General features: G+C 46.5%; 1 protein-coding gene and 1 long non-coding RNA gene across 3 annotated transcripts in view; both read right to left on the bottom strand.

The window, feature by feature from the left end:
- The window catches only part of FSTL1 (follistatin like 1), a 51029-nt gene that overhangs the window by 6800 nt on the left and 21111 nt on the right, over positions 1-23118 (bottom strand). The window contains exons 3-9 of one of the 2 annotated variants that reach the window (XM_067738766.1): positions 10939-11043; positions 8113-8242; positions 7247-7279; positions 5832-5962; positions 2128-2246; positions 696-808; positions 182-372 (exon numbers count right to left, since the gene is read on the bottom strand). In XM_067738766.1, the coding sequence (XP_067594867.1) occupies positions 182-372; positions 696-808; positions 2128-2246; positions 5832-5962; positions 7247-7279; positions 8113-8242; positions 10939-11043 (822 nt within the window). The remainder of the gene's footprint in view (positions 1-181; positions 373-695; positions 809-2127; positions 2247-5831; positions 5963-7246; positions 7280-8112; positions 8243-10938; positions 11044-23118) is intronic. The other variant, XM_067738767.1, reaches the window with a different exon arrangement.
- Positions 13102-23118, bottom strand: part of LOC137225167 (uncharacterized) — a 30740-nt gene continuing 20723 nt past the window's right edge. Inside the window, exon 2 of the long non-coding RNA XR_010943714.1 lies at positions 13102-22235. This is a non-coding gene — a long non-coding RNA (uncharacterized lncRNA). The remainder of the gene's footprint in view (positions 22236-23118) is intronic.

Raw genomic sequence — 23118 nt, 5'->3', positions numbered from 1 at the left:
GTCTCGAACCTCTCTTGTTCCAAACCTCTGGAGTAACTTTCCAACATAATGCATCTGGCATAAGTGCTTTGCCCTCAATGCTGCCCCCTGAGAGCTCTGACATTACAAGTATGAGCCAGTCTCTTGCTCCCCAGTTTCCTTGCTGGGACCCAGCCACTGCACTCTTCCCCACCATCCCCACTCTGACTTCTCTCATGGTGATTTCACGACGGAAGTTGTCTCCGTGCCGTCCCTTCTTTCTGCGTGAGGTGCACAGCTCACCGTCACAGGTCATGGCTGTGCAGACCCAGTTTCCACAGGCACACACACAGCGGTTACAGTCCACCTCGGTCTCAGCTCCATCAGCATATGTTTCATCCTCCAGAGCACACTCTGTGGGACCAGAAATAAGAGGCAAGAGTTTAGGGCGAGGGTGGAACAGGACATCTTGGCTATAGTCTGTGCATGTTACCCGTTTCCCAGACAAGACCTGCTTGTCCCTCAGAGGCACCATATCTGAGCAAACGCCACCAACAACCTGAAGATTTTTGGACCTGAATCTCAGCTCGGAGATGCTGGGCTGGCGCCCAGTCTAGAATCGTGGAAGGGAATTTTCTTAGTAAGCTCTGCAGAGTTCCACGATCCCCTCTATCTTGGCCCCCTCTAAATGTCCCCACTCCCTACAACCCCCTCCCTATTTCTTAGGTTAGGCATACTCTTCTCTGGAGGGTTGAAGGCTGGATTGAGACACTTGAGGAACTCTTGGAAGCTGAGTTTCCAGTCAGCATTTTCATCAGACAGTTCAATGAGAGCATCGATACAGAGTCCTCTGAAATGAAACACAGGAGAAACGTGTCAGCAAGACCTCAGCTTCAGTCCCAAAGAAAGGAATTAAGCATCAGGATTACACAGACCTAGGCCTCCGCAGGCGGCCAAGGGGACTATTTAAAGAGAACATTTCTACACTGACCTCCTACAACCATTATGCGACCCGACTCCTGTAAGCATCCAACCTTTAGTTTATTATATGGGATGTCAGATCACTCAAGCTGTTCAGATATGCCCAAGATGACTAAAGTTTCCTGGATGGTTTTGTCCACTTGGATTGGCAAATGTTTCACCACCTGCATACCTTCCACTAGCAGTTGCCTTTCCCCATGCTATGCATGTCAAGTCAACCCAACTAGAAAAATCAAACAGAAGTGGTAGGAACAGATGATATGAAATGCATGTGTGATTTGAAAGAACATGAGTTGAAGCCAGCATCACCACTATCACCCTTCTGCAAAGAGATCTTTCAGAAAAGTTTTCTAGAACTCCAGCTCCCTCCGTCTCCCCTTGGCCTGGATTTGAGTCCTGGCTCAACCACTTACAACCCAAATGGCCTTGGGCTAGTTATTCAACCTTCCCGCACCTGTTTTCTCATCTGTAAAATGGGAACGAGGAGCCCTCCTTCACTGGGATATTATGGGGATCAGATGTTGAACTTGTAAAATATTACCTCATTTCAGGTTATCAAAATATGAAGGATTTACAGATATTATACTTTAAGGTCATGGGCTATTATTAGGAAAGAATCCTAGAATCTGGGTTTCATGCTTTGAAATCTTTTGAACAAATAGGTGCTTTTCCTATTTTTAATTCTTACCAGTATACTGGAACCACACCAGAAGTTTCTTAGGGGTTAAATTTTATTAATATTTACTCTGGAATAATACCAGAAAAGGAGAGGAACGTGCTTACATTTGTAACAATTAGAGTTCTTTACATGAAATAGCACTGGTTATCTTAAAATCAGAACTAAAGCTATTTTAGACCTATGGTTAAATAGAACATTAAAGTAATTCCTTAAGAAAATTAAACATTAAAACATCACCCATGACACTCAGAAACAACTTTGGTCTGATGTGATCATTTATTTTAAAATTACATTCTTCCATTCCTTGCAATTTCTGGCCAAAAACAGTAACTACTTGATCCGATATCATAACGTTCACAGAAGAGACCAGGACAGAATCCCTATTTTGCTTTTTACTTCACATCGACTTTGACACTGGTGGCTCCTTTGCAGGTAGGAAGGGGTTCAAAGCTCTTCTCTTATCCAGCCTTCCCTCGTGGACCTCTCCCTTACCCGCTCACTCCGCTCACCTAAGCAGCTTGTTGTTCCCCTGGTCTGCATAGGTAGTGATGTTGATGGCGGTTTCATTTTGCTCCACAAATTTCAAAAATTCGCTGGAGTCCAAGCGAGAGTCACCATTATCAAAGTTCTAGAAAGGGGACAAAGTGATCTTTCAGGAATGTTTTGTAAAACCCCAGCTCTATCATTCCCCCATTCAGCTTGACCCATCTCTGGTTCATCTTGTTCTTGACACTGTCCAACCCTGCTCTGCCCTTTGAGCAAAAAAGGTTCAAAGCCCTGGGGCACCCAGAGAAGGAAGGCACCTGTGCCCCAAGATGAGAGAGTCAAAGTGTCTGGGCAGAGGTCACTGAGGGCCTTTCAATCCTAGACCCTGCTCAGGATGGCAGCCTGAACCTAGGCCTGCAGTGTCCAAGGAGCCTGGGGGTGCTTAAGAGGTCTCTGTAGCCGCATCCCTGACCCTGTTCCAGACATTCTTGACTTCACTCCACCACTCCATGTTCTCAAACCCTAATGATCATGGAAGAAACTTGTGAATCAGAATCTGTGTCGGAGCCCAGGATGTGTATTTCTAACAAGCTGCTTGGGAACAATGGTGCAGGTGACCCTCAGAGCTCACTTTGGGAATCACAGGACCATTTCTTGCTGCTTGAATTCCAGCCTCCCTGGCCTGCTCTCAGTGCTTACTTCTCACACTGGTACACCTAGCTGAACTCATCAGTGAGAAGTCAAAGGCAAAGGCCGCTGTATGTTATTTGCATTGATAACCTCCCCTTGGAGGTGGTGCAAGCCCCCTACCCCTCCACCCTATGCTGCAGGCTACACTGTAGATGGTGCAGCCTGTCCTCATGACCCAGCTCACACCCCATGAGCACAAGGCAAGGGTGTAGTGAGCTCAGTACTGTCCTCCCTTTGGCAAGATGCTAAACTGAGACCTTAGCCATCTGGGACAATTCAGGATGCCCAGGCCCCAGCCGCAGGAGGAGGGTGGCAATTTCAAGGCTCTGATCAAAGTCCAAGTTGGATAACTGCTGCTCTCCTAAATAGTTCTAGTGGAAAAAAATTTTTTTTCAAAATTCTTTCCCTAGGCTGCCTCATATTGCTACCCTGGGAAATAGTCTGCACCCCCATGTTACTTTCAAAGTGGCTCCCAGGCGGTGGAAGGGATTCTGGAAGAAAAGTCTGACCAGGTGGAAGGGAAAGATACAGCTACTGACTGACTCTCCTTGCGTGACTCATGTGTCATGTGCATTCTACACTAAGGTTGTAAATCTTTCCGTGGTATGTATGACGGGTACGTATAAAACAACCCTGTAGGCCTTTGCTTAATCCCTAGTTATCATTCTCATCCTAATTCCTAGGAAAAGGTCTCAGATCTCTGGTCACTATACTTATACCCTGGCTCCAATTTCAGCCCTGGCCACCAGGAATTCAGGGTGTGTGTGTGTGTGACACGGTCATAAAAGGCTCTTTCTACCCGGTCTTCCCCTCTTCACTCTGTTACGCTTTTGTCTAAAAATTGTGACTGAAACACCAGTTGAGATGAGAGTCTGATTCTGGTCTTATCCAAATTCCGATTAGATTTGTTTTGCAACTGATTCTGATGTAAGGAATGCCGACTGGGCTAGAGGGCAATTCACTGGTTCAGAAACAGTCTCTGTGAGATACTGATCTCTCAGCAACAGGCAGCTGTCTGCCTAGTGGGAAGAAGCCTCCCTTTGAAGATTGCACCATATGGTTCTTTGATAATCATCAACAAGTAGATAGTGAAAACCCTGTTTTCTCGGAAGACTCTGGGAAGAGTGAGCATTTGTTTGTCAGTCAGGAGTAAGCTTTCTTGGTTAGCATGAGAATGCCCTACAGAAAAGCTACTTTCTCAAGTGGCCTTGCAGTGTTTAGATGGGAGCCTATTAGAGAGAGTTACTGCCAGAGGAGGTGGAGATGTGTGGAGGGGGTGTGTGGCCCTGGTCCTTGAGAATCAAATTAACAGCACCTGCCAGTGATGCCCACGGCAGGGTACCATCAAGGGGCCACCAGAACGGTTACAAGGTCCCAGGAGGTCTCCTGGAAAGAGCATCCTGGGCCCCACGGCTCCTGGGCTATAATGACCACGGCAAAGTCACTGCTCACGACCGACCCAGCAGGTGCTGTTCACTTGGCTTTGGAAAAATAATTTTCTTTTAAGTAACCTTCTGCTCCTGTCTGACTCTCCTGGCTCCTTTCTGTAGACAAGGAAACACCCCTGCCCCCAGGGCTCTCTAATGTGGGAGTAGTTGAGAGAGAAGACAGAGTGAGAGGCTGTGCTTTCTCTTCTCAAACACTTGGAATCCAGAGAGATTTACTTTCTGTCACAGAGAGAAACTTCTACCTAAGGACGGTAACGCAAATGAAGTCCTAAATGACCAATATCCTACTTCAACCCAACCTGGTATGTTTCCATCTGTGGGGTCCATGATGCCAGTTAGAAAGAGGAAGCCACAGACTAGGCAGGTGTTGACCACATTCAGTGGCCACAGAGGTGCCAAGAAGTCCCTTGTGTGTGTGTGCGTTGCCCCCGAGTCCGGGCTGGCTAAGCCTGCAACACACCCTGGGGGCATGTGAGGGCGTCCGTCTGGGGATGAGCCTCCAAGGGCACCTACCCAGAGATGTGTGTGTCTGTAAGTGAGGGGGTCTTTTGTGCAGGTGTGGGAATGCGGGCACCTGAACGTGTGTGTAGGATGTGTCTCTGTGTGGCATGCACATCTCTGTATGTGGTGTATGTACGTCTGTGTTTCTGTGTGTGTTATGTTTATGAGTGTGATGTACCTATGTGTGCGATTATGTCCTTATCAGTCAGCAAGAAGAGCGCCATTAACTGCTTCTTCCAGCAACTGTCTCAAGCTCTCTGAAAGATCTCCACATCATGGCAGCCTTACTTATTGCTAAATACTATCCCCTCCCTCGTTTTCCTCTTTGAAAGCAGCATCTTTCCTCCCTCCAACTGGAACGATCTGTTTCTTCAGCTAAACACAATGGGAATAGCAATATCTAGGTTCATGAAGAATTCTGGACCCATGAAACACCAGTCCATTGACTCTCCTCAGATGAAGAGAAACTCTGCAGGCCATGGATGGTCAAGTTAAAGACTTAGAAAAGGGCTTCCCTGGTGGTGCAGTGGTTGAGAGTCCGCCTGCCGATGCAGGGGACATGGGTTTGTGCCCCGGTCCGGGAAGATGCCACATGCCTCGGAGCGGCTGGGCCCGTGGGCCATGGCCGCTGGGGCTGCGCGTCCGGGGCCTGTGCTCCGCAACAGGAGGGGCCACGGCAGTGAGAGGCCCGCGTACCGCAAAAAAAAAAAAAAAAAAGACTTAGAGAAAAGCCAAACTGGGTGGGAAAGAGGCTGAAGTGGCCTGGGTCTGGGTATTGGCAGGCAGCTCTACAAGGTGTCATATGGAGGATGGGGATACAGCCTGGCCATATTTTTCATGGACAGGCTCTCCAAGACCTTTGTGGCTTTAATTGCCCAAAGGGAGCAGCCCATGTGTGTTAGATCCCAAAGGCTGGACTCCTGGAGTCCCACTGTCTGTCACAGCTTCATGGAATGATCTGTGAAGAAACTCAGGGACTCTAGGCAGGTTTATGTTTCCTTGTGGTCTGGGAAGATGTGATCAGGTAATGGAAGAGGAAGACTCCCTTTCTCCGGGCTGAACAGTCTTTGACTCCAACTCTGGTTTACCTTAAAGTACTTGTCTAGGATTTCACTGTAGTTGCTGCCTTTAGAGAACCAGCCATCTGGGATGATCTCCGCTTCCAGCCACTGGATAATGCGACGCCGGAGTTCATCGCGGTTGGACTGATAGCAAACGACTGCAGGAAGGGGAAGAGAGGTCAGCCGAGCAGTGAGGACCCCAATGTCACCCAGCACCGCGTACATGGGGACTCAGTGCCCAGGAGTCTGCATGTGTCATCTCACTGAATTCTCACAGCAATCCAGGGAAACAGGATCATCACACACATGTACAGAGGGGTCAGCCCAGGGTACACACTAGAAAGTATCTAACCCAGGATTCAAGCTCATGTCTAAAAATATAAAGTTTGAGAATGTTGAAACAGAGATTATGTTGCTAAGGTGAGAAAAAAGAAAGAAAAATAAAGGACATTTTCATTAACTTTAGGAAGCTGAGGGGAAAAAAAATCAATCAATCAATAGAACAGCTCTCTTGGCTCAAAAATGAGCTGAAATAATAAACGAATAAGTGAAAACATTACAATTCTTTATGCACTGGATTTCTGATTCTTTCTATATAGCTTTTCGTCTCTCTCATTTAAAAACTTCTCCCACTTAAAATTTTATACTTTATTATGAACAACAGAAAACGAGGCCAAGGAAGGGCATGTTGAAGCCCTGCTCTGGAGAGCTGTTCATTGTAAGCCACATGGCAACAACAGGTGGGGCTGAGAGTCCAGTGGATGGGGAAGCAGAGAAGGGAAAGCCTTGGCAAAAGGGAATTCCTGGAGGCAACACATGTTGGGATGTGAAAAAGGCACTGAGCCAGGGAAATGAAACTATGGGCACTTTCCCCCACTCTGCCACTTCCTAGCTGTGTGACTCAGGGAAATTCACTTAACTTCTCTGAGCCTAGATTTCCTCATCTATAAGGTAATTATAGTAAAAGCTACTTTACAAGGTTATTGTGAGGATCTAAGGAAAAGTGTATGCTAAAGGAGTCTGGTAACTATAAATCATGAGGAAATTTTAAATTTGTATTCATAGAAAACCATGGAAAGAGTCTCACTGTCGTTTCCAATCACCCCTTTCAAAACGAGTTGTCCTATCTGATTCTCCTTGTTCTGTGACACCCGCAGGTCTCACAGAGCACTGAAGGAGGGACTTGGTGGCTTTCCCATCCTTGCAGTTCAATCATTACTCAGCAAAAATGGAAAACACAACCAACATTCTGACCCAACCAGCTGCTTCCCGTGACAAGCACAAAAAAATGCAGTTGTGCAGCTTTTGTGAGCTATGTTGAGGAGTGACTAGTTCTGGGTCACAAGTTCTGACACACTGAAGATCTTGTGAGCTTTGGCAGGGATTGTGGAACATGGGATTTCCTCCCTAAGATGCACACCGTAGAAAAAACAGGCACTCACCTGGGCTGGCAGATGGACTTACAGATTTCTTCTCTGCAAGACAAAAGGAGAAAATGCATAATGCAAAGTGAAGAAAAAAGAAATTTCTGTGTATTGCTAGGATTAAAACTGCCCACATTAAGGGGGCCACTTATATCTTTCCATCACTTCGTCTTGAGTCCTTATATCCTCTCCTTCCAGGTCCCACGTTTGGGGATCTTTGCTTCCCTGCTTTGTCTGACATTTTGAGGCCACTGAGTTACCCTCCTGATCTCACACCTCCTACTGTTAGCTTGCGGGGGGCGCGGTGCTGCTGGGAGTTTGAGAATTCATACAGAATCATTATGGACAAAGAAATGGAGACCAACATGTGGGAAACAGCTTCTTATTTCTCCAAGGAAGTTCAAGGCTGGCCAGGCGGCTGGTGTCTAGGTAGCAACAAGCTTGGGACCCCTTCCCTCTTACCATAATAGCAATGGTTTGAGTGTGAATTAGAGGAAGTATAATATTATCAGGGCTGAGAGGTGCCCAAATTTAAAAAGCATAGGATATGTGAAATTTATCTGCTTTCTAAAAAGGTACAGAATTCAGTTAAATGCTACCATATTATTGACTGTTGATGTGGTTCCCCACCCACTATCCATCTCCAGACAGCACTGAAAGCCACATTGGGAATCTGATGCAGGAAGCACAGGGCAGAGGCCTGGCCCACCCAGGGCAAACCCAGCAGGCTCATGAGCACCAAGGGGATGCCTCTCCAAGCAACTGGGTGGTCTCCACAGCTTTGGGCCCTATGCTCAGGGTGGAAAGGACTCCAGGGGGCCACACTGCTCCGTTCCATGGCTCCCCAGCTGGAGCTGTGATGTGGTGATGAGAGCACTCTTTACCTTTGCAGTGTCCATCGTAATCGACCTGGATTTTGGATCCAGTAAGGCAGGCATCTCTATGCAGCTCGCAGTGGTTGAGGTAGGTCTTGCTGTTGCTGCCACACACAGGCCTCTTGTGAGGTTTGCATTGCTGAAACAGACCGCGGAGGACGTTGGTGCAGTTAGGGCTGAGTTTGTGTGTGTGCACGTGCACACACACACACACACGCACACGCACACAGAGCCATCTTGTGAGGGGAGTCCCCACCAGCAGAGATGCCTTCTATCCTGCCAGGGCAACAGGGAGCCTCAGCTCTGGCATCAGTGACCTTACCCCACTCATTGTTAGAGGGACCACATCACTTTGCAGCCCCTCGTGGTGCTCTGTGCTGATCCTGGCCCAGGGTCATCTCTTCTACTCAATGAAAAGAAATAAATCCCCCCTACTCCAACCCTATCAAATTAGCAGGAAGGGCATTTTATTCGAAGTCAGGAATCTGGATTATCTATCACTTTATCACTTTGTAGAAAGTCAATCAATGTCTCTGGATGATCTAAGATCCCTTAAAATTCCAACATTCTTTTTTTTTTTTTGCGGCACGCGGGCCTCTCTCACTGTTGTGGTCTCTCCCGTTGCGGAGCACAGGCTCCGGACGCGCAGGCTCAGTGACCATGGCTCACGGGCCCAGCCGCTCCGCGGCATGTGGGATCTTCCCGGACCGGAGCACGAACCCGTGTCTCCTGCATCGGCAGGCGGACTCTCAACCACTGCGCCACCAGGGAAGCCCTAAATTCCAACATTCTACGACACAAAACAGCCAGAGCTGGGAATGTGGAGAGACTGAAAGACAGGCACATACAGCTCCCTACCCCCCATCACCCCAATTCTTCACTTATTCCAGGGTCTAGCTACAAGAATCTTTGCTCTCTGGCTTTATTTAGTATTTTGTTTTTCTCCTAATCTCACAACAGTTGCTGTGAGGCAGGGGCAGGGGGTGCCTGGGTCTTTGTGAAGTACTACACAGTAAATGAACTAAGGTTCACTTGGCAACCTGATTCTACTTTGGCTATACTATATAAAGTGCCATTGTGACAGGCAAGCTCAGTTTCTTTAGACTTCATGATTTTTTTTTAGTTTCTTTTAAATTTATTTAATTTAATTTATTTATTTATTATTTTTGGCTGTGCACGGGCTTTCTCTAGTTGCAGCAAGCGGGGGCTACTCTTTGTTGCGGTGCGTGGGCGGTGGCTTCTCCTGTTGCGGAGCACGGGCTCTAGGCGGGCGGGCTCCAGTAGTTGTGGCACGTGAGCCCAGTAGTTGTGATTCGTGGGCTCTAGAGTGCAGGCTCAGTAGCTGTCGTACACGAGCTTAGTTGCTCCGCGGCATGTGGGAGCTTCCCGGACCAGGGCTCAAACCCGTGTCCCCTGCATTGGCAGGAGGGAAGCCTGAGACTTCCATGGTTTTTGAAAGGGGTAAGCAGGGAGCAAGTTCTGCTCAGACCTAACAAAAGCACTAAAGTAAAAATGAGCAGCTGTGGTAAAAGAACACAGAACCCTGGAACTGGAAAGTAGCCCAACCTTTCCAACTTATAGACCAGAAAACCAAAGCCCAGAAAGACAAACTTCTTTTAACCAATACTTACCACTGGGTTCTTACCATGTGCTGGCCCTGAGCAAAGCGAAACATGGTCTGTCTTTATGGCATCCAGTGGCAACTAATTTGTTTAAAATCACACAATGATATATGGCCGAGCTGAGGCTAGACACCAGGTTTCTGGACCCTAAATGGCCACGTAGTGGCCAGGAACACCACTAGTGAGGACATCCCAGAGTCCCCAGCAGATTTGGTTTGCAGGTTTCTGAGTTGGGGACTTCCTTTCTAGGACAATGGGTCAGGATCTTTCAACAGGGCACTAAGGTGGGTGTATTTACGTGTAGAATTACAGATGAATTTCCAGTCTTGGGTTCATTTGACAGAAAGGGGAAAAAAGGGCACACATCCAGGTTATTTATGTTTGCCAAGAGCAAGAATCCTGCCTACAAAAGAAGTATTTCTTAAAAGGTCACTTCGTTTTTTAAACTTCATTAAAAACAAAACCAAACCTGAGAAATCTGCATTCCATCTAGTATTTTAAAATATGCATATCCTTTGACCTAGCATGCCCCAGTGGGACTCTTTATCCTACAGAGATAAAGCCAGCAGCATGTAAGAACATTTGTAGAAAGATGTCATTGTTTGTAGTGGCAAACAATCCATGAAACAACCTCAATGTCCATCTTCTATAGGAAAATGATTACATAAATCTGGTTCCTGTACATCACTAAATATTGAGCTATTAAAAAATGAGTTAGAACTATATATGCTGACCTAGAGGGTTGTTGTTATATATTAATGAGTATAAGATACAAGTTGCATATATCTAGATCTGTCTATATTACGATCCCATTTTTGTATAAAATAGGGGGAAACCCTATATGTTTATAGCTGCATAGAAAAAAAACCCGTGTGGAACACCTAACTGTTTATACTGGTTATTTCAGACTAATGGGATTTGAGGGTTATGGGGAAGATTATTATATTTATGTTTGCATAAATGTCTGTACTACTTGACTTATAAAAAGCAATTGTTAATTTTGTAATTTAAAACTCTTCTAAAGCTAAACATTTTTTAAAAGGAAAAATATCCCTACATTCACATCTGATTTTTAACTTCTGAGATAAAAATTTCACTTCTCTCAGATAGACAAGGTGTGCTTTTATAAAGATGATGAAATCGTTGGCACTGCTCTGCAGACTGGTAGCTCCAGCGAGATAACCACACTCTGGCTCCCACCCTCGGGACTTACCTCGATGCAGAGGCAGGTGGGCTCTCCCTTCTCTGTGACTGCACATTCCCGGCCGGCTCCACAAAACACATTGGCACAGATCTTGGATTTGCTCCTTGGTTCCTCCTAAAACACAAAATCATCAAGGAAACCCTTGTGTCAGTGAGATGAGCCCATCTCCGGATGAGCCAATGGTGGTGATTATGTCTCAGCCTCGGGCCGTGGCCTAGAGTCGAGGCTCATGGTGCTGAAGGGTCCTAAACAGCCAGAAGTTCTCCCCAACAACCAGCATCAGTCTTGCTGGCACTGCTCCCTCTCAGGCCCAGCTCCCTATGAATCTCTAAGATTGTTTCTCAAAGAGCAAGAGCTTCTTTCTTGCAGGCTTCCTTTCTTCTAAAACGTTTATTGAGCACCCATTAAATGCCAATACTAGGCTAAGGACTGGAGATAAAAAGGCATAGTCCCTGTCCTCAAGAAGCTCCATGGCTATCCAAGGAAACAGACTAAAGAGACCTCTAGAAAGCAATGAGCAAGTGTTAACAACAGGAAGGTGAGACTCAAACAAGACTTTCTGAAGGTAAGGTGCCTTAACTGACTCCTACAGGATGAGAAGAGCAAGCTAGGCAGAAGTGGAAATGCTTGAGAGAAATACAGATATCTGAAGGACCAAAATCTCACTGAGCAGTGTTCAAGGCACTGCCATCTCAAAAGGCAAAAGAAGGATGGTTAAACCATTGGAAACATGGATCTGCTATTATTCGACATGGTCTTATGCAGCCCCTGCCCATATCTGCCTCTGGCTTCAAGACCAAGAGGGCCAAAGAATCACGTGACAGACAGACCTGTTCTCAAACCACTTGTGGTCAGACATTCGTGTTCAGACATGTGCAGCAAAACTGACAAGGCAGGGAATGGTCCCAGTCTGTGCCACTGACAATGTGGGTGTTCACAGGCACTAATCTGTCAGTGACACAGTCCTTCCCTCCTATTAATTGGTGGCAGAAAGCTAGTCCCACCTCATCTGCCACTCAGGTCAGCAGTAGTGGAGGCTGAACGAAGGAGAATGTGATTTCTTGAGCCCTTTTCTTGACTGCATGGGTAGGCAGTCACCAGTGCCTCCAGGCTTCTGCTCACTGGGGTAGCATTGGCCGTGGAAGAACCAACAAAGATGGCAGAGGCTGGGATGGGGTCGTGGGACTGGCTATAGTAAAGCTGGGGGATGGAACCTAAGATTCCATCCTTCAGGCCGTGTCTGCCGTGTCATGCAGAAAACTCACACCCGCAAAGCTTGTAACTGTAAAATTCTTATAGTCGGTAAATGTTTTACATCCAAGAAAAGGTCAAAGAAAGCAATAAACAAAGTGGATGTTGAGGGCTGAGAGGGTATGTCCAATACAAGTTGGTCTGCTGCCACCCGGAGGCTGCTTTGCAAACTCTAGGTTATTTTCTCTCTGAGCCAGCTTGCCCGTCATGCAGGGCTCCCATTGGTCTAGAAACCCTTGCCATGCTCGCATTTCATTGGTTCACAAGCTGTTGCTAAACCCATTCTCTTTTGGATGTTGCTAAGGCGAATTCAATAAAGCTGGCAGGGAGCAAAGAAAGAGGAAGTAATTCCCAGCAGGCTGGGGGTACTGGAGAGCTGTTGTTTCCTAAACCAGGAGTGGAGATAAAATCTAGTATATTCTCCAGGCAGGGCCCTCTTGGAAACTCCCTGGGAATGGCAAGCAGCTCTAAAAATGAAGAGGAAAAGGCTATTGCTGACCAGTGTAAAAAAAAATCTCACATAAGACTACCTTCTCCTCTCCCCCTTCATGAAACAACATGCTGAGGGCTACAGACAAATATATACCCCCAGTGAGTGTGTCACGTGAGTTAAAGACACACTACTGCATAAAAAAGCATGCTCAGACATATGCCTACACTCAAAGACACACCAGCAGACAGTCCCACAAGCCTTTACCACTTACTAGCTGTATGTCCATAATTAGTCACTTCAATTCTCTGAGCCTTGCTTTCTTCATCTGTAAAATAGGGGTAAATACCTGCCCTACCTTGTGAAGATGAAATGAGATAATATATTTGGAACTGCATCATAAACTGTAAAGCAAGCTGCTTGCTAAGTATTATTCATTTTAATGATTATAGAGTTTCCTGAAGAATAACCTGTGGCATTTACAGAGCCTATTTTCATCTTATGTTTGTTTTTAGTGAGTATTAAAAATAAAAGCTTTTACTGATAGGTCGAACTCAACCCAAGTCATTTTTCAGAAATAATTCTCAAAAATCCATTTAAAGAAACAGATACCCTTTACATAAAATATAATGACTAATAATTGAATAGTACTACTAAAATTTACAAAGCGTTTTCATACATACAATTTCATCTTACTGTGGACAGCCCTGCAAAAACATGCGTATTATTAACCACATTTTATAGATGAGGAAACAAAATGGGAAGTCGAGTGACTTGCCCAAGGTCCCACAGCTAAAAATGAGGAGCTAGGATTCCAACCCAGATCTTCAGACAATAGGTGACTAAGCTCCTATTTCTAAATGCCTGGCGCCCTGCTAAGTGCATTTCATTTTACAGGATCTTATTTAAGCTCTACGACAACACCGTAAATCAGACATCATAACTATCCCCATTTTATAGATGAGGGAACTAAGCCTTAAGAGCTGAAATAAGTAGAAAGTGGCAGAGCTAGGGTTCTACCCAACCAAAGGGAAAACTATTCTTTTATATTTGATTTATTTTCATATCTATAAGATTGAAAATTAAAAAAATTATGATGGGGATTTGATTTGCATAATTAGCAAATGTCAGGAGAAAGTGCTTAAGGCTATGACAGAGTTAGATTTGATGTCCACCTCCCACCTCTGCTCCTTACTTGCCATGGTTGTGGGCAAGGTACTCTCTTTAAACCTCAGTTTCTAGTGTGTAAAATGGGAACACTAATCCCTATGAGGACTGTGGGAGGGTTATATGAGATGTACTGCATGCAGCACAGTGCCTGCCACACAACAGGAAGCGGCCGTTATTACAGAGGGCAACTGATTTTCATACAATTTTCCCACCGTGATGCTGTCATCACCTTGGGCTGTCAAGTCCCCAACCATCCTTCCTTACACTGAATGATAATACTGAGAGCAGCACTGACCGAATGGAAAAAACCAAGAGCCTAACAACCCTGTTATTGTGTCTGAAGACCACAGAGAAATGCTAGCTAAACAGCATTCCTCTTTGCAGGTGGCACATCTGTCAATAGGGGGCAATCTCTCTCTTTGTCTTACGGAGCTTGGAGCTGCAATGCAGAAGCGCAGCTTTGGCTTCAGCAGCTCCTCCCAGCTCCGTCCTCCCAATCGAGATGTGACAAAGCGGGGTGGGAGAATGGGCGGGTGCCCTGAGGGCATCAGGACACCAAGAACCAGGGATTTGCTGACTTGGGAAAAAACATCTAACCTGAAGCCCTCACAGCACACCAGCCCCCTATTCTGCTCATTCACAGGCATGCTGTCAAGTAGAAATCAATAAGGCAGAAAATTTTCTTTGTGTCATTGAAAGCCCTTCTCCAAGCCCTATGTTTTCTGGGAGCAGGGATGTCAGGAGCATCCGTGAGGCTCCTGAGAAGTTCCTCAGAGGGGTAGGTGCTCTTACCCGTCTGCTGAGTGACTGATTCTGAGTGAGGGAGAACATCTTGAGAGGGGATAAACATGGCAGGAACATGCTCAAGGTACAGGACAATGGCTGCCTGGTGTGTGAATGCAGGAAGAGAGAGATGAGGTGGGGCTCGCAGGTGGCAGGGGGCGGGTCAGGCCAGGTGATCCAAGGGGCTCTCCATGGATCTGATGCACAGTGAAGACCCTGGGAAGTTTGGGACGGGGCAGGTGACATGATGAAGGTGGTGCTTTCGAATATTGTGTCTGGTCCCTTCCAGCTTGGAAATACCGACCCAAAGTGCAGGGCAGCCTGGAGAGAGGCTGGAGACAAAAACCTGCCAGGTGTAAGGCCGCAATCTTGTGGGGGGTGACCAGGGCCTAGGGCTAGTATTAATCAGGGCACCTACAACTGAGTGAGGCTCTTCACAGATCTCTTTGTCCTCACAACGTCTGTGTAGGTTTCCATATTTTTAGTTCCATGTAACAGATAGGGAGGAATTATAAGATTCAGAAAAGCTCTGTGATGTGCAGAGTCCACATAACTCGCGAGAGCTGCGTCAGAACTGGAACACATCAGCCTGACCCCAGAGTCTTGATAATCCCTTATGGGGAACAGTCAAATGAGCTGCAGGGAGAGGGTACAGCTACAAGGGCTGGTACAGGGAGGAGTCACAGGCGCAGTGCAGTTCTCACAATGGAAAGAAAATTGTCTGCTTTACTACCATAACAATTTTAGGAATTAGGTCCCAAAGCTGTATGAGAATTTCATCTACGTAGAGATAACAACGTTGGCATCTGAATATTCTCTGGGAGCATGAGGTCGCAGGTATATGAACCGGTTGTCTGAATATACCTGTGTGACTGAGTGGAGAGAGGGAATGTGTTCTGGAAGTGAGGCCACCATGATATATTGAGAAAAATCAACAAAATACTTGCTCCCTATGGAGAAACATCAAGTTTCTAGCTTTATCCTTCTACATCCTCTCCTTGACTTGCTTTTATGTTGCTTTCATTATGTGTCGCAAGCCATGCTCTGGGGGTTTGGTCTCATGTTCATCTGCACACTTCAAATTCTCCTTGGTAAAAGATGACCGGGAACATTGCTGACTTTTACCAGGGAAAAACGTCCTCTCTGAGCCACTGCATGGTGATAATGATACTTTCTGTTTGAACAGCAATTTTGACGAGTCTGTAATTTTTACTGTTACTTTTATTTTCAAAACCTTTTAGGATAGGCAGGCAGGGGTTACTTCTAAGCCCCCTCCAGATGTAACATCCTGTGATAAAGAAGAAATGGAGGCTCACAGCTGTATTGACTGGTCCAAGACTTCATGGGTACAGACCTGGGTCCTGGCCCAAGGTCTCCAGACTTTATTTCCAGTCCTCTTTCCACTAAACCACTTTGCCTCTCTACAAATCAGAGCTAGAAAAGGTATTGTCTTGGATCCAAGGTCTAAAAAAAAAAAACAAAACAGAAATTATCTTTGCACTTGAAAAAGATCCTTTGCAAGCCATGGGAAAACCAGTTATTTGCAAAACCACCAGTAGAGGTGACAGGGTGTCTGAGTCTCTGGGCTGACCAGCACTAAGCCTGAACATAAAATATGCTTTGAATGTTTAAAAGAAGTCTTCTGAAGTAAAACAATTTCTGGAAGAACAGTGTGCTTTGGCAGGGGAGGAAGCTTATAAGCAAAGCCATAAAACTGTCAGCTTAATATACCATCATCATTTCACTAATGTGAACTGGGTTGGCTCTGTCCCCTCCATCCCTTTTCTCCTTCCCAACTTTCTTTTTGAAAAAAACAGCCCTACATATGCCAAGGTGGAATTTTGGCTCCCCTTGCCACTATTCTGTGACAGAGCGGCTTTGCTGACATGAGAAAGGCGCTCCTTGCTTTGCCAGAATTAGTCATGGAAACTTCACAGGAACACCAGGGCCCCTCAGATATGCTGAGCACCAGAGCTGGGGACAAAGGAATTCACAGAACTGGGGAGAGCAGGAGACCTGGGTGGGGCACAGGCTGGGACGGCCGTTCTGGAACGGAACCCAGCAGCACAGGCTTGAGAAAGCCAGGAAGAAAGCAAGGCCACTTCAGGATCCTGAAATATGGCTGGAGCATCATGTGACCTTGCTCAATTCTCTGATTCTTTTTCTCTGAAGAGTGTGTTGCTGCGTCCTACATATTCCAGGAAAGAGGAGGAAGGAGTGACTTCTAGCAGTTGCTCTGATGCACTTGGCAACAGGCACTGTGTTTGTCCCTCCCTCGTGGGTGCTCACAGCCAATCCCTCATCTTAAGGTTTAGGCACCAGGGCCAGACCCAGGTTTTGTGGGGCCTGAAGCTTAAACAAGTTGAGGGGCCCCCCCTTAAGAAAAAGCATACACCACTATGACTGCAAAATTGGGCACAGGGCTTTGGAAGTGGGCCTTACAAGTAAAAGGACCGAAAATGAAGCTTAATTAGCTTCTCAGTCAATCTGACTCACCATAAACAAGAAGGCTTTGAGGCCTTTAGTCTGTCAGTCAGAGCCCTATTTAATATTTTATGCACACGAAGTGTATCTCAAGTAGACTAAACGCCTGCACATTTTGGCTTCCCACAGACTCACCACATTGTCTTGCCAGAGAAAAATGCTCAGTAAACGTTTTTTACATTAAATGTCATTTGGGGTTCTTCAGGTTGGTGTCAGTGTCAGTGGCCAGCGACAATGCACTCAGGATGTTTGGGGTAAGGCATGGCTAAGCTTCATGATATCAAAATAAGGGCTGCAACACCCCCAAGAGGATTAGCCTTAAGATAAAAAAATAAAACACCTCTATTATGGATCTGTCATTCAAGAATTATCTATTTTTTCATTGTATTAATTTCTATGTTCAGCCTCTATCATAGCTTACAGGATAGCACATTTTCTACTCATTATGTGGTAATGTGTGCCTGGAAATGCCTACTTTCAAATTTCAAATGGGACAAAGCTGTTTACCTTAACCACTGTCTTTGTTATTTTACAGATCCTGTCACATTCTCCTAAGTGCTGGCCCTGTCACACAAGGAACTACACTGCCATCTTCATATGGAAGCCCTTTCACCTTCCCAGCTGCTCATCTGCCGTCTCTGGAATGCCTCCCCCTCCGTATGTTAGGACTTTTTTGAGGTGGCCCAGATACAGCATGGCAGACTGGATGCTTGGTTTCTATATAATGGTAAGTTCAGTTTTCTGCAATGGTCTTGTCCAGTCATAGCATAAACAAATAGTGGCATTTAGTAAGCACAGAGTTAGCAATATGTTAGGCCCTTTCACATGGACTGAAAATAATCTCACAAGGGTCTATGAGGGTGGAGTATTCATCCCTGTTGGCAGTGAGGAGGCTGTAACTCTGAGCTGTGTGTGAGGTAGGTAGGCATTTCTGCTCCCATGCCTTCAGGTCATGGTCCACAGCAATAAGCTGGGTGTCTTCCTGTGGAGTGCCATGCTATCTCCCCAACTCAGGCACATGCAGTGACGCCACTCTGACAGGGGCTATTGGGCTCCCCACTATCTGTCAATAGTCTTCAGAGTGACCCCTGGGAATTCCCAAGATAGAGTGGCAGTCTTCCTAAAGGGTGCTTTTTGTAAGTTCCCTGGTTTCACAATTTCACCCTTCAGTTTCATCAGAACCCTCAATGGAAACTTTTAAGCCAGACCACTCTCCACCCTGAATTAGTCTGTTGGGTGTGAGCATGGCATTCATTTTCTGTTTTCCAACCATCTGCCTGAGACTTGTCCATTTTAAAGGACAAAGTAGAGGGTATGGATAGTCCTCTAGTCTTCTTCAGTGAAAGCCAAAGCAAGGAGTTTAAACCTCTCAGAAAGCGTATTTGATAATGCCTATAACAACAAACAAACAAGAAGGATAACAGGGGCTTCCCTGGTGGTGCAGTGGTTAAGATTCTGCCTGCCAATGCAGGGGACACGGGTTCGAGCCCTGGTCTGGGAAGATCCCACATGCCGTGGAGCAACTAAGCCCGTGCACCATAACTACTGAGCCTGCACTCTAGAGCCCGTGAGCCACGACTAATGAGCCCGCGTGCTACAACTACTGAAGCCTGCGTGCCTAGAGCCTGTGCTGTGCAATAAGAGAAGCCACCGCAATAAGAAGCCCATGCACTGCAACGAAGAGTAGCCCCTGCTCGCCGCACCTAGAGAAAGCCTGCGCACAGCAACGAAGACCCAACACAGCCAAAAATAAATAAATAAAATAAATAAATTTATTTTTTAAAAAAAGAAAAAAGGATAACAGCCTGTGACCAGCATGGTACAAGTCCTGTGGCATATACTCTAAAAGAGTACAGGATGTGGCCTCTGCCTTCACAGAAGTTTCTAACATAGTCCAGGAGATGAAACTAACACACACAGACCAATGCAGTCCTGAAGTCAATGGGGCTGACCTTAGGAGATGGGTTTCACGGACGAGGTGGGACTCGTCCCGAAGAATGGTAGGATCTGGACAGAAAATCTGTAAGTTTCTGAGCAGGAGGGTTTTTTTTTTTTTTTTTTTTTGGCGGTACACGGGCCTCTCACTGTTGTGGCCTCTCCCATTGCGGAGCACAGGCTCCGGATGCGCAGGCTCAGCGGCCATGGCTCACGGGCCCAGCCACTCCACGGCATGTGGATCCTCCCGGACCAGGGCTCGAACCCGTGTCCCCTACATCGGCAGGCGGACTCTCAACCACTGCGCCACCAGGGAAGCCCTAGCAGGAGGGTTTTAAGAACAGTTGGGTGGTGGTATGTGGGAAGAAATAGGTCAGGAGGAATTGGGGGCACAAGGAAACCAGCTAGAAAGAGTCTGGGGTGATAAGTCTCATGGAAGGTAGTGACATGGATTCAGAGAAAGGAAGAAATCAAAGAGCAATCTCTAAAGAACAAGGGGATCTGGCAACATACCAGACAGAAGAGAGGAAGGAGAAAATCCAGGGAGCTGCCAAGATCTTTGGCTTTGAAGGCCTGGAAGGCTTCTGGTGTGTCTGTCAGAGTGGAGCCCTGGGAAGGGGCTGAATGAAAGAGGGGCAGGCAATGATGAGTCAGTTATGGACATTAGTCTAAAGGGACAGTAAAACATCCCACTAAGTTGAAAATAAAGGATTGGAGGTGCACATCTGGACATCATCTGTGTAGATGATGAGAACAAATGAGCTCAGGAGGAAAGGGTGGGAATGGAGGGCTGAGGGCAACTGAGACAAAGGGACAAGATGAGCACAGACAGCAGCAGAAAGGAAGGCAGGTTGCCCATGGGGTCCTTGTGCAAATCAGAAAAAGTGTCTTCCCCTTTGGGCAGATGCAACACCGGGCCAGGTTACAGGGCTTGGCAAGCAGAGTGCAGGTTGGATTTCAGCCCCCCTCACCTCCTTGTGCAGTGAAAAGCCTGCACAACTGTATGAGGGCTGTGAAGGCAGACAAGCCAAGAAAGCAGAGTAGGCACATTCAGAAAACCGGGAGCAAAACCAGGAAGTCTAGAGAGCTCCTAGAAATGGAAGATGAATGGCACTGCATGCGAAATGCTTTGGCAAACATTGGGAAGTAGGCAAAAAAAAAAAAACCCACAAAGAACTTTTAAACCTCTGCTAAAACCTGAATCAGTAACCCAGGTGTCAGACCAGGCAGAGGCAGTGAGGTCCTATGTAAAGAGAATTGGTGCAAGAGCCTGGAGAGAGGCCTTGGACATGTCTCTGCTTCTAACACACTGTGTGACTTAGGGCAAGGTGCTTGACCTCTCTGGGCCTCAGATTCCCCATCTATAAAATGTAAGTGTTGTTGATGATGCCAAAGTCCCTTAAACTGTTAGAATTCTCTTACCTAGGAAGCACAGGAATTTACCGTTTCAGATGTTCCTGAATATCAAACTTTAATCTCCCAAGGAAACTAACCTAAACTAAACTAAAGATGTTGGTTATGTATAGACCCTCTTGAGGGTGTTTCACGGTTTTTGCTGGGCTTTGGTGGGGGAATTAAAGTTGGATTTCATAGTCAAAGGATTTTCGTAAGCAATGCTTTTTCATTCCCTCCTGGATCATGGCAGAGGAAATCAGGGGAGCAGTAATGGGACCCCAACTGAGTGGCCTGATTTCACTCTTAACTGGTTGGAACCCTCTACTCCCCTAGAATGCCATTAATAACATTTTTATTCTATTTGTGTTTGCCTTGCAAGAAAAAAAAAGGAAGAAAAGAAGGGAGAGAATGGCTAAAGGAAATTCACATGAGATTCACAATTCTTCATTCCTGCCAAGAACCTGTCACTGAAGTATGTCTGGGACTGCCAGGACTTACATTTACTCAGCATTCATGCTCTAATTATTTCCACATGTAGTTCAAGGAAAATGGTTGATTAAAGGTTAAAAAAAAAAAAAAAACCCACACACCTAAGTCCCAATTCCCTCAACTAAAGAAGGGAGACAGCTCTAGGGCAGCTGTGGAAGAGTTCTGAGAGCCAGTTTTAGAAGTGTCCCCTGCAGTGCTGGCCACATCTGGACCAACATCCCCACACATTCCCGGCACTCCTTCCCGAGCAAGCCAACCCTCCACCTCCCCAGGCTTCCCAAGCCCTGAACAAAAGAGAATTCACATTCTTTGGACTTCTGAGTGGAATATAGGATTTATTCCCCTGCTATGGTGGAAGGCAGAAGAGACATGAATACAGGCTAAGAGCTACAAGTTCTCCTCACCAGCCCTTTTGGCCTGGGCTCTTCTCAATTTAGGTAGCTCCTGATATCACATAACTCCTAAGGAAGGAATCCACTGTGGCAGAGAACTTGGGTACCTTCCCTGAACTGGGGGATAACCATTTGTGGCTCCTTTCCATCATCCCAGTTTGCACATGGCTCTCCCTAAAACTGAAAGGCAATCCACTACTCTCCAAGGTGGTTCACATGATCTGGCACCAATGCCAACACTGTCACCTACTTGGCCACATTTAACCAGGTCTTTGGCATGTGGCTCAGTCTTCTTCCTCTCTTCTGGGTGACTTCATTGTTTACTTGGCCTTCTCACCTCCAGGAATCCTCATTTCTCAGGTCCTCTGGCTATAGGCACTTCAGGAGGTGTCTGTGAGTAGAGCAGGTGGCCAAAGCAGACTAAAATAAAGGGTATGACGCAACTGAGGTACTACGTTTGAAAAGAAAACTCATTACCCTTTGAAAATGTCAGCACCATGAGGTATTGTTATCGGCTTCTTTAACCTTCAGATGGGCAAAGAATGTCCCACAGGACCAGCTAAAAAAATAATGTCACCGGGCTTCCCTGGTGGCGCAGTGGTTGAGAGTCCGCCTGCCGATGTAGGGGACACGGGTTCGTGCCCCGGTCCGGGAGGATCCCACATGCCGCGGAGCGGCTGGGCCCGTGAGCCATGGCCGCTGAGCCTGTGCGTCCAGAGCCTGTGCTCCGCAACGGGAGAGGCCACAACAGTGAGAGGGGAAGTCTGATTTATCGTCTGGATTGCCCCAATTCTTCCTGTCCTTCAAAGCTTAGCTCAAGTTACACCACTCCATCCTCAGTGGCTTTTTCCTTTTGATTGGTATGAATTCCTCCTTCCTTCTCTGAACGTTCATTCCTCTCTGTATGAACTCCTTTTGATCACTTTTAAAAACTTTTAATTGTGCAGATTTTGTCTTCCCAGCTGAACTCTAAGTTCCTAAAGGACAAGGATTATGTTTTAGAGTTCTGTCACAGGTCCTGGCATAGCACCCTGTGACACTCAGTCAACCTTCGTTGAAAGTATGAAAGGGGGACTGAATCCCACTGCCCTAAGGACTTGGAGCAGGGGCAGAAAGCCAGCCCCTGTGCCAGCTTCCCTCCTGGGGCTGCCCCCTTCCAGGACCAGTCTTTTTGGGGAAATAGGATCAAGACCCAACTCTTCCACCAGGCCATAAATATTTAGCTTGGAATTTCACTAATTAGAGATTGCCTTAGACCCACAGAAAGACATTGGGGTGCGTGTGTATGTGTGTTTTGATAAAGTGGACAGGAGAACAATGGAGGACTGAAATGACTTTCAGACATGTCCTTGTTCACAATTAATGTATAACCTAGCTGATAAGCTGAGGGAATGAGAATTTGGTGGAGGGAGGGAGGGTGGAAGATGAGGTGATGCGGGAATATGAGGTCCCTCAGGGAGGGCAAAATTGGGTGGGACTTCAGAGTGTAGCGTACAGGCCACCCAAGAGCAGCCCAACAAGGTGGCCTATAAAAGGGAGAAGTGGACATGAAGAGAAGCACGTGAGAAGAGGCCAAGAGAAATTGTGCTAATGGGCTTATTATCAAGGCAGCTGTTTTGTGTTACCTCTTCTCAGGAACCCCACCCGACACTGCCCTATGAGGTAGAAGGAAGGCAAGATGGTCAGTCCTCCTACATGAGAAAAAGAGGCTTCTTGCCTTGTTCTACCCCTCCTCCAGTCTGAGAATCTCTCTAGCCACTCCCCTCTGGCTCATCCACTAGGCTGACCTTGCAGTGGGCTGGAATACACTGAAATGAGTTGCCAGGGCAGGGCAAAGACCTAGCTGTGACCGAGTGATTT

This window comes from Pseudorca crassidens, chromosome 5, assembly GCF_039906515.1.
Source record: "Pseudorca crassidens isolate mPseCra1 chromosome 5, mPseCra1.hap1, whole genome shotgun sequence".
In the NCBI taxonomy this organism is placed as follows: domain Eukaryota; kingdom Metazoa; phylum Chordata; class Mammalia; order Artiodactyla; family Delphinidae; genus Pseudorca; species Pseudorca crassidens.
The sequence above is the reverse complement of the archived record's forward strand: the minus strand, read 5'-3'. Positions and strand labels throughout refer to the sequence as shown.